We start from the raw sequence: 12,253 nt of genomic DNA on the forward strand, positions 1-12,253 counted from the left end.
TCAATTGTAAGCACATGCAATTATATAAGTTCTACTGTTAAATTACATTATTCATTATTAGGTGACTATTCCATAATATTTTTCTTAATAGTGTGTGTATGTCTATGTAGATGTATTCATATGTGTATTTAACACAAAAGTTAATATTTGGTTCTAGTCAAATCCATAATTTTGCTTGCGGACCATGGACAGGTCTAAAATGGCTGCCCTATTTCTGCGCTCTGCTGTTACTCACATGGCATTCCTTCATGGTCTGTCAGACAGATGTAAGTACTGAGAGCTTTTATTTTTTAGTATTGAAATTAAGGCAGCTAGGTGTACAAAGTCTAAAAGGTAAAACATAATAATAATAATAATAATAAAATAATAATAATAATAATAATAATAATAATAATAATACAAAAAATATGTATGGGCAGCTGTGAAACCATAACAAATAAGATGGTCAAGTACATTTGCAAAGCACTGTAGTGAACTATAACATACACATTTATGCATGTAGGTACATAACCAACTGCATACATGCATAGCCGCCACACAGCGAGAACTAAACAACCAAGCTCCTTGCACCAGAAAATACAAAATTTGCACCATTTAGATATCACTATTTTGCTTATGCATTACCACCAATTGAATTGTATTTATTCTTGTGTTTCCATGCTGGTGGTCACACGCTGGCATTGCAGTTTTGGGTTATAGAGGTACATGTTACTGTAAAGATGTAGGGGTGATCATTCCGTTTCAAGGTTTTGGCAATTAGTCTGCAGCGAATATGAGAAGCCAACTTTGCTGGCGAACCTAATTTCCAAGTCTAACCCCGCCCGAGAAAAGGGGCTTTTAAATCAAGAAGCTCTCTAACCCTATCCCCCCCCCCCCCCCCCCTTACTGTAACGGGAAGGTCTTGAAAAAGATAAATGAGCATGGGGAAGACAAGTTGATCTGAGCGCGCCGGATGGATAGATCTGACTCGATTCTGGCAAACAGACCTGGGTAATTCTTATGGTAGATAGACTCAGAAGCTGGTGATGTAGACTCCTAAGGATTGTATCCTTTTTTTTTTGCCATTTAATTGGGAAATATCCTTTTGACCTTCAATGGGAGGGCTGGAATATCGAGTAGCACGGCTTCATATTTTGTAACATTCATTTTATGACCCGATAGGTTGCTATAGTTGGGAAGGGAAATACTAGGTTGCTGAACTTAGCAAGACAGACTGCAAACAGTAAGTACTTGCTTTCCAGCTCCCCCTGTCTAACCCTTATATATCCGGGGAAGGCCTTGATGGTAACTGCAAGAGGCATATGCCATTTCTAATACAGATCGTATCCGAAGGAGAACCTTTGACCATAATCCTTGTCGAAGGCTGAAAGTATAGAACTTTGATACCAGTCAACCAATTTCTGGAAAAGTCAAAGTGCATTAAGGTCTATGAGAGCGAAGGTCTAAAAGTCCAGGAAATCCTGTTGAAAGCAACAATTGAGAAAGTTTTTCTGGTATTTAGAATATGGATAAGGTCAATGTTATCCTTGTATTACCCCATGCTTTCCTGCAAGGAACAAAACCCACTTGGTCATTGTGAACCAGGAAGAGAAGTACATACTTGAGTCTAAGGGAAAGGATTTTAGCGTATAATTCAATGTCATTGCTGAGCAATGAAACTGGATAGAGATAATATATATATATATATATATATATATATATATTAGATGGATATATAGCCTTAATCGCCTGTTGGCTCTTCACAACCTGTTCAATCTCATAAAAAGATCAGAGCTAAACTGGTCAGCCTTTTGTGGGTTAATTTAGGTAGCCAAGCTGCTGCAGAGAACTCAACTACTGGTCCATCCTGTTTCCGGCAAGCTAACATGCCATCTAATTTGATAAATGCCTAGTTTTTTTTAAAATGGTGTGCCTGGCTGTCCAGCCCATATGATTCCTACATATTTTAAGCATTATATGCAAGAGAGAGTGCCAACTAGCAAAATAAATAAAAATGTGCTGAATCATTGTCAAATACTGATTCTATTAGGAAAACTTGTGTATCATCCTAATTTCACCACTTTGGAAAAGTAAATTGGTACCAAACCTGTAAACACAGTTCTACAAATTTGCATTTCATTTTCTTGCAAAAAAAAAAAAAACACAAGAAAAAGAAAAAGAAAACAAACCCAAAACAAAAACAAACTAAAAAAAAATCTGACAGAACAAGCTTGGCATGGGGACGAAAAAAAAAAAAGGCTCAACAGCGATGGGGTTAAATGACCGATCTGACATGCCAATTTTGTGGCGACACTGTACCATCAATTGATATCCACCATACATTATAATAAAAAAATATAACTTGTTTATTAACAAACAAACCTGGTAAGATTCAACTACTATTCCCAATTCCAATTTATTGTTCATACTCAATGATAAAACTGTTGCAGTTACAATTAACTAATAATGTTACATATAGCTTGTGAACACTAATTTAATGCGTGAACACAGCAACAGGTAACACAATGCTCTGACCAACACAGGGAACATGCACTCAGTACAGTGTTTTAAAACACTTAGCTTGAGATTAATTGGGGCATTTTGACAATGGCTGATTTTTAGCAGAACAGGTAGCGATTTGATGTGGACACAAAGGAGTAGGTACCTTCATTCCTCATATTTTAAACCCTGCTAATGTACAGATTAAAAATTCAGAGAACATAACCAAAGAGTTAGCAACAAAATAATATATATATGCACACACATGTATGTACTTACTCAGGCTACTCAGCTGTCTAATAATATTTGCCAAAGAAATATTTGTCACACATTCCAGTTCATTCTTGATCCCCCTTGGCAAGGCAGTGTGGCACAGGTGCCTGGGATCGATGTTTCTCTTAACAAGTGGCATCCTTGGTCAAAGCACAATACCTTCTCACCTGTAAGAAAACAGATTTATAGATTCTCACAACTGAGAAGAACAGGTACAACAAAAGGTGTCTCTGTAAGGAATACATTTTGAAAACTGAAAGATTAATAACACCACAAAGTTTGTTTTTTTTGTTTTGCTTTGTGAATATGAGAGGATTGAAATATGAATGTGTAAAGTTCTTTGCTATACTAGGAAAGGGAACAGAGATGTAGAATAGACAACTGGCACTTGAACTGCAGTGTGTCAGAATCTACCTACATAATAGTTCTGGTAGCATTGTCCATTACAAAAGTGATGTCTTCTTGTAAAAAAAGAGGGCATTATAGGGAATTGATCCAAGAAATGTATGCAATTTCCATTTTGGGGTCAAGAAATATATTCTTTCTTTCCCCTTTGAAGAAAAATTGGCCATTGTCACACTGGGGAATTGCCACTTTCATCTGGATCAACACAATTAGAATTCATTAAAAGTTGTACTTTATGGATGGGGCTCGTTTTTTTTTTTGTTTTTTTTCAACCTTACTAACCATGTACATTTCTGGACCTTTTTACCACTAAAAATACATGATAACTGTATCTACTTCCTAATATTATGTCTTTGCAGTAAACACTTGATTCTCATGAAGATATTCAGTTCAAAATTCAATCCTCTATGAATTTGCAATACTTTTTTCTCAGACACTGCAGAGTTGACAAAGTTCAACAAGCAATACTTTCTTTCACATGGATTTTACAGGGTCGGCTGTTCTGTACAGTGGAAACCTGATGCTAATTAAATAATACATCATGTCAGGAATACTTACTATAAGACAGAGTTCTTTTGTGCAAACATGTGAGACTAAAATCCAAACATAAAACAAGTGTTGGTACTATAGCAAGTCAACATCATTCCAGAGAATAAAAGTGCGCAAGTTAAAATTAAAGCTACATTAAACAAAAAAAACAAAAAAAAGTATATATATTGGCATCTACAGTCTGTCAGAAACTCACCTACAAAAAGAAAAGATAAGAAATCTATTATGGAAACATGTCCATTAGCTGCTGCATTAGACTTCATTATATTTGTACGCTAATGGAGCAAGTGCAGCATGCACCAGAATGGAGCCAAACAAACACAGTCTGATCCTGCCACTTTGCCCAAGCGCCTCATTGGATTAGTTTTGCAGCTTGGTCAAATATTTGGATGCTTGGATTTGGATGCAGCTAGACCACTATGGTGTCTAGTAGTGTGGTTGGAAGTGAATGAAAACACAGGAGGATAGCAGTCATATTCAGAGTAAAGCTAGGTACCCACTACAGAAAGATACTGCAGATACGATTTCTGTAACGATTTTAACAACGACCTACACCAATTACCTTCAGATCTGTGCTCTTCATCTGTCATAACCATAACCATCTGCTGAAAAGATTGTGACCCTGCACACTCTATAGAGATTTACCTATACCGCTGGTCGTGAGGGCATACACACTTCCACATTTGCCAGACATGGTTGTGGTACAATAAAACATGATCGTGGGAGCGTACACACTAATGCAATGTCAGACCTAACAGTTGTTTAATCAAGAGTTGAATAATAAGTGGTAGTGTGTACCAAGCTTAACTCTGTTTACACCAAGTTACCTACATACTCTATGGCAATCCCATTTAACAAATAAAATAAATATATTATAGAATTCACAAAAATACATCCAATTAAAAAGCGTTGCACTGCACATCTACATTATAAAAACTGTCACAATAAAATAGGATACACAAAAACTGAAGAATGAAAACTTAAAAAGATTTCCCCACTGTTTAAGATAAGCATTAATTTCCCATAGTATGCTGCTAGGCAACAAACCAAATTGTCCTTTATGTCAGATAACCTATGATATTTGGTAAATACATGTTGTATAGATGCTGTTTCAGGATAATGCTAATTTAAAACACATTGTCCATTTTTCATGCTCATCAGCACCATAACTATTATGCACATACACATACCTCCCAACCGCCTCGATTTAGGCGAGACAGTCCTGACTTGAGGGCTCAGTCCCATCATCCCGATTAGGACAGCTTTGTACCGTATGTGGGAAAGTTGGAAAGTATTCTCTGTTCATTGCTGCTCATCATGGCAGAGCAATAGTGAACGGGTAACAGTGCGCACAACACTGAATGTGTTTCGAGAGGAGAGGATAAAACGGAGCAGCACGCTCCCAGGGTGTGTGTGTTCACACTCTCATCGTTACGTGGTCCCGTTTCCCGATGCCACCTGCCTAAATGTTGGGAGGTATGTGTATACCTTACATCATACTATGGATTGCATAAAAATGCTAACCATTTAAAAACTTTATTAAACATGAAACACAAGTTGAAAATAAATATCTTGTATGATTCACAAATGCATTTGAAATGTATCCATGACAGGAGTTAGGATATATAACTAAGACACTTTATAAAATGTAAGTGCAAATCTCATGATTTATTTCAATAGGCCAATCATTTCAATGGAGTTTCCCGCATTTTCTACATGTAGAAACCACATTTAAATAAAATGGAAAAACTCTGTACATAAACAGTTTTAAATAAACATGTAAATATTTTTTATTTTTTAAAAAAAAAAAACGTTTTTTTACTAGTAATCCAGTGAAATCTTCAAAAAAATAAATAAGAATGAATTCACCAGATCTGTCGCTGGCCAATCACAGGAGGTTTCCCACGCTAACTGATTCAATGGTGTCCCGGAGACTCCCTGCTTTGATTGCATATGAATTAAAGACTACTTACATCTGTGTAGATGTAAGGAGAAAACAATTAATGCTGCCGAGGATATTCATTCATTTCAATGAGTTTCCACGTGCAGTGCACAGTCCCATTAAAATGAATGGGGGGACTATCACAATACCAGTCAATGCCTAGCTTTTAACTACACAATGCGCTCCCTGAGAGATAAATTTACTTTTAAAAAGTGCAGCGACATGCTTTGAGTACCTTGAAATGGAGCAAGCAGCATTAAAAAATTTTTTTTAAAAAATTGAATTATCGGGCACATTGGAAATTGTGTTGGAAAAGGACCCTTACGGGCCTGTGTGTACTATTATCTTCAAAACCACACCAACAAGCTCCTCTTTATGATGGAAGTTATTATGTCACCTATGTGTGGGCTAAGAGCAGAATCAGCTTGTGTGTGGCAATCAATAGCACTGTGTAAGTCACATTTACGGTCAGACTTTCCGACAAAAAAATCTGACGTACAAATAGAAAAAAAAAGTATTTGCCTGTAATTGAAGTTTTACTGCAATTGTCTAGATCTGGAATGTTTACATATATATTTGTGATATTTTCTTTGATCTATTTTGGAAAAACAAACTTTAGGTGAAGTTGTCATTTTTAAAAGGGAACGTAGAAGAACAAACATTAATGCTTGTGTACACATAGTTATGTAAGCAAGACCTAGACAAAAGCTGCCTCATTGTTTAAATATATTTTCTCCTATAATGTTTGCTCACATGACTTCCCATGCTGTGATTAGGTTTGGTGAAGCAAACCATTTACCAGAACTATACAGGTTCCTTTGCTGGAGAACACTGAGACCACCTGTCATAATTTATTTCAAATTGAAGCACAATACAAAAAATATAATGTAGGGTTAAATCCTACGCATTGTGCGACTACTGTACACAGGATAATTGAAAAAAAAAAAAAGTAACCACTACCTTTGCTGACGTGCTCATTCCCTTATTCGTGAACACAGTGCAAACTATTGTTATCAACCTATGAATGTAACTATTTATTAATATGTAGGTCTAGTGATCTTACAAATCTCAAGATGGGGTCCACTGTTCTCCCACAGTCGTGGCCAAAAACCATTGGGGGTGCGAGCATGAGAACCGATCACAAGCCTTAATCTGCTCTGGTGAAGCTCCTGAAAGCCTGGTGTAAATATATTAAAAAGGTAGGAAAATAATTGAACACCTGAAATTAACTATGTTTTAAGTATAAACAAAGCCTAAAATCACATAACTAAAACATTGTAGGTAAAGGGGACATACTTAAGTAATTTTCTTTTCAACCAAAACATACATACAGAACAAATTTTTCACCTTATTGCAGTTTTAAAACAATATCAAAATCAGACTCCTTTGCAAAATTGATTTGAAGTTCTGAAAACACAACCGGGAATAGTTTTGATAAATGTACGACAGTAGAAGCTGGATAAATCATTTTAATCTACAGAGAAATAGAAGCAGGGTGACTGAGTATTTCAAAACTCATCTACTGAACCATTATTTATCAGTCAAGGTGAGAGAGCTTTGTAGTTTGTGCGGAAAGGGCAACAAACTTTTCTGACAAATTACTGTAATCATCTGTACACACACAACTTGCCAATAGATTTGTGCCAAAAAAATTGTGTATGTCTCCAGAATCTTGGAAGTGTCAGGATGTGGATCCCACTGTCTAAATCAGAGGACAGATTTTTCATTTCACCAGTGTCTCAAGAAATACTGTCTATATAATGTGCAAAGCATTCTGTAAGGCAGTGCAGTGATGAGCATTCAAATACACTTCAGGGGCCACACGGGGAGCTCTTTAACCTTTATAAAAGGGTTGTACATTACCCTTAATCTCAGTAATAAGTTAAAACAATACATTTATTCAAAGACACCTATTGGTAATAACATATCAGCGGGCATTTTAAACAAATGTTATAAGCTACAAAAATATTGGCACCATTGCACTTGGTTTAGAACTAATGGTGCGTTATTTGAAAAGAGGTTAAATTAAACAACATTATTTGGTCTCCACAATCATCTCTCTGTTAGTATACAATACCTTTGTTATTGATTCTGAATTGAATCCTGCACATCCTTTTAAAATCAGAAAATTATTGACACCCTAGACTTAAAATTTGGTAGCACAGACTTTGGTCAAAAAAATTGCTATTAACTGCTTCCTACAGCCATGGATGGGCTTTCTGCACCTCTTTACAAGCTGTTTGGTCCATTATTTTTGTGCAAAAAGCTCCAGTTATTCCAGATTTGAAGGGTGCTTTCCGCTTTCTGATCTCTCCACAGATGCTCTATGAGATTTGGATCTGGATTCATTGCTCTCCACTTCAAAAAACAGTCCAGCATCTTAGCTGTTCAGATTGTATTATTTTTTTTAAACGTAACACCTTAAAGTGGTGCAAGTGATGAGTCAAAATGAAATAAATGCCTACAAAGTTAACCAATAAAAACAGATCAGATGAGAGGAAAGATTAGCAAGAAGAGTCAGAGGATCCCAAATATCTGACTAGAAATGTAATGAAGATATAATTACTAAAGGAAATAGAGTAAACTTGCAAAACAATGGCAAGACCATGGAATGACCCAAATCCAAATAAAAGCAAAGAAAATTCAAAACAGTGTTCACTAATATGGTGGAAGAATGGCTACTTCAGAACAGTCAAGCGTGTTGTCTTGAAACATTTCCTGATGCTTTTGGAAGTGTATTTGGAGTAATTTGCCTGCTGGAAGACCCATGACTTTCGAAGGAGGCCCAGCTTTATGACGCTGGGTTCAACACTGGGTTCCAAAATGGTCAGTCTGGTAATCTACAAATTTCTTGATGCCATGCGCACATTCAAGACATCTAGTGCCAGGTGTACCACAGCAAACCTAAATCACCTAACCTCCTCCATGTTTGACTGTAGGATAGGTGGTTTTTATTTTTTGCTTTACCAAAATGCTCCAATTTGGCCTCCTCTGTCCAAAAAAGAATTTGGCTTGTTCAGATGTGTTTTGGCAAACGTCAGGCTTTCCAAGGCAGTGGAGCCCTCCTGGGCCTCTTGCCATATAAACCCTTTTATTGAGTTGGCGACAAATGGTGCGAGTTGAAACTGTTATACCTTGTGTCAGAAAGTCAGCTTGAACCTGCTGGCCAGTTGATAGAGGTGTGGAGCACAATGTTGAACCCCACTGGATTCAACATTGTGCTCCAAAATGGCCTAGTAATCTCAAGAGTTCATGATGCCCTTCACAAGTTCAAGGCAAACAGTGCCAGATGCAGTACAGCAACCTCAAAACATCACCAAACCTCCTCCATATTTGACTGTTGGCGTTCCAGAAGAAATTTGGCATATTGAGGTTTACTTTGACAAACTCCAGTTGAGCTTTCTCCCACTGCAGTGGGGTCCTACTTGGCCTCCTACTGTACAGCCCCCTTACACCAAGTTGGCAACGGATGGTGAGAGTTTTAACTATTGTACCTTGTGTTGGAAGGTCAGCTTGAATCTGTATGAGCAAGGCGTTTTCTCCACAATTTGAACAATCCTATGCTGCAACCTCGATAAAGTTTCCGCTTTCCAGGGAGGTTGGCTACAGTGCCATGGGTCTTAAACTTCCTAATAACATTACATATGGTGGCAACTGGTACATCAGGGTTTCTGGAGGTGGATTTATAGTCTTGAGATTCTCCATGATTGGCTACAATCTTTTGTCTGACCTTGTCTGACTTTCTTTATGTTTTCCATGCTCATTACAGTACAGACATTGACCCAAAACAAGAGAAGTCATTTTCTCTATTCAAGCTTGTTCAAATTAGTGATTTTTTTTTTTATTGCAGGCACCTGCTACTCGCCACAGGGGAGTTCAGTTCCACAGGGAAGGAGAATAACCTGCATGATTATCTAATTATTTCAAACTACATCTAAAAGGTGCTGTGACCCGATGGGCTTACTTTGCCAACAGGTGTTAGACTTTGGAAAGGGGATATTACACAGTTTATCTAGGACTCCTCCTTACCATCTGTAAATGGCTGGCTGACTGACTGACCACTTCTACTTGTGTTACTTGCCACTTGCCAACTGCACACTAGTTGTAGGAGGAGAGTTCTGCCACCACCATGCTTCTTTACCAGCACAGCTTACTTCTGGGGTTGTTGGTACAGCAGCTGCAGCACCTCTTTGCTGTGGGCTGGCTGGTTCCTCCTGACTGCTTAATATGAATCAGGACTGCTGTGTAACGGGCAGATTGTGGACACAGAGACACTGGGTTTAAACACACCTGGGGAACAGATTATTTATCTGTTGGTCACAGAATACAGCAGGCAATAGGTGTCAGGCAAAATCATGAAGTCATGGAGTATAGCTCTTAAAGGGTGCTTGTAAGGACCATTAAAAAGGTACGTGATCCGCCAGAAGTATAGATGGCATATATTTTAACAAAGACAAAACAGCTCTTTTTATACAGTTTTGAACACATAACCTGGCAGGAGGTAATGCAGCCTCCTGCTGCTTTAACCAATCCAGGTGGATTCAAGCAGCTAGCATGACGTGAATCAGCCTGGAGGGGTTAACACCTTTAACATTGTAGCTAGTGGCAGTGGGGGGTGTATTTTCTCCATGTCCACAAGCTGCCAGAGAGAGGGTTTAGTTTTTTTAAAGCAACACTTACTTGCACGAATCCATGTGCTCACAAATCAAGATATTTGGAAGATAATAATTTAACATGGATACATAATAAACATGTTTAAATAAGCAAACAAACACACAGTAATTGCTGCCAAGAAAGTGGATGTTACTACAGAAACCGATGAAAGTGTGTTATATGTTTATGGCCTGAAAATAAAGATGCTTCATTGCACTAAGAATTAATTATTAAATAAAAGGAGCAAGTCTCAAAGTTTGTGTTAAATGGTGATCTTTCGAGTCTCAGGTAACAGTCTGGAAGCATGCTTACAAAAGGACTTTGGTTCATCCCATCCCACAGAGATTGCTCTGTAACAAGGTACACTAGATTGTCTTCTGCTATTTGCAATAAAGGGCCATAGTATCCGGTCTACTCATTTCTATGAAAAGCACAGCTTTGTATATACTGAAGCTTGCAATTTGCATAAAGCACAGTCCTTTCCTTTTCAAATATCAAGCAACCACAGTGAAAGCAGAGAGCACAGGTGTAAAACTGCCAAGTCTAAGATAAAACAAAATTAAAAACAAAGCTAGAATAAAACACTCAGAAAGAAAAATGTTTTGCATTACCCAAAGACAATTCCTATGGAAATGTATGTGCAAATTTAGCACAAAGTCAAATGCAGAGACACACAAGTAGTCTCTAAATCTTTGCAAATAGCAATGTGATTGAGATTATGGATAGTTCATAAATAATCATTAGGGGAAGAGAAAGAGAAATTAGTATTTGAAGGGCACTCTTTTATACAAATACTCGATTGTTATATTCTTGCAATGAATAATAAAATCCTAAACTTTATTGAGAAACTGTTTAAAATACTAAAGCAAAATATTAATTGAAATGTTTGACCTAATAATTAATCAGCTAAAAGGTAGAACTCTACCATGCTGGCTTGCTGTTTGTAATAAATGTCTAATTCTACTGATAGAATGAATTACATATAGTATAATTTCAGGAAATACTGATCGATATGTAGGAGATCCTGTACTTTCTCCCTAGTAGGTATTGTTATCATGGGGGACAGGGAGAAGTCCGTATAATATATTTTTGGATTCAAAATGGGCTGAGGTAAGTATTTTTATGGAATGTTGTCTATATATTAAAGGGTATAATTAGTACATAACCATTCAATATCCTAAGAGTTATAATATACGCATTGTATGTAGTTCCTAAATAGGCAAGTATTGGTCTGGTAATAAGGTACAATCTAACATAGGGGATAAACCGCTAGTCCCTGTCTCTAACGCGCGTTTCGCTTCTGAGCTTTAACAAGGCAACCTTTTTGCCTTGTAAAAGCTCAGAAGTGAAACGCGCGTCAGCATTACGCTGAGCTTGCTGTTATATCTTTAATTATACTATGACTCAGGCTGATAGTGTATATAAGCTTAGGAGAATAGGATCCGGTTATTATTACATTAACGGTACTGAGGTAGTCTTCAGAAAGGGTAGTACTTTATATCAACAGCCACTATCAGGATACAACTTTACTAGATACCTGCTCACAGGCATTAGAGACATTAGAGGCATTAGCCCCTTTTCTAACCCCTCTTGAAGAAAATATAACATGCATCTTATGGGAGGGATTAAATACTTGTACTTTTTCTTTTCTTTTTTAAAAGGGGATCCATGCTCTATAATAGGCTTTTGATGTTGATGGTTTCCTAGCTTTCAACAATCTAACAATCCAAAGCACACACCCAAGTTAACCAATGAATGGCTTCCGAAAAGGAAAAATCAAAGTACTGAAACAAAGTACTGGCCCAGACCTCAAACCCATTGAAAACCTGTGGAATTACTTAAAGAGGAATTTGCACAGGAGAGCCACTTGCAATTTGATGGACTTTTAACTATGAGACAGGGAAGAGTGGGATAGAATTGCAAAGTCCATTTGATAGAGCCTTATTCATAATT

The 12,253-nt window shown here is 37.2% G+C and overlaps 1 protein-coding gene across 3 annotated transcripts in view; it reads right to left on the minus strand.

Annotated features, from left to right (window-relative positions):
* WASF1 (WASP family member 1) overlaps positions 1 to 12,253 on the minus strand; it is a 65,011-nt gene that overhangs the window by 34,504 nt on the left and 18,254 nt on the right. For 2 of the 3 annotated variants that reach the window (XM_075202907.1, XM_075202908.1), the window contains exon 2: positions 2,758 to 2,918. In XM_075202907.1, the coding sequence (XP_075059008.1) occupies positions 2,758 to 2,890 (133 nt within the window). In that variant the 5' untranslated portion in view covers positions 2,891 to 2,918. Of the gene's footprint in view, positions 1 to 2,757; positions 2,919 to 12,253 lie in introns of those variants that run through there. The other variant, XM_075202911.1, reaches the window with a different exon arrangement.

This window comes from Mixophyes fleayi, chromosome 3, assembly GCF_038048845.1.
Source record: "Mixophyes fleayi isolate aMixFle1 chromosome 3, aMixFle1.hap1, whole genome shotgun sequence".
Classification (NCBI taxonomy): Eukaryota; Metazoa; Chordata; class Amphibia; order Anura; family Limnodynastidae; genus Mixophyes; species Mixophyes fleayi.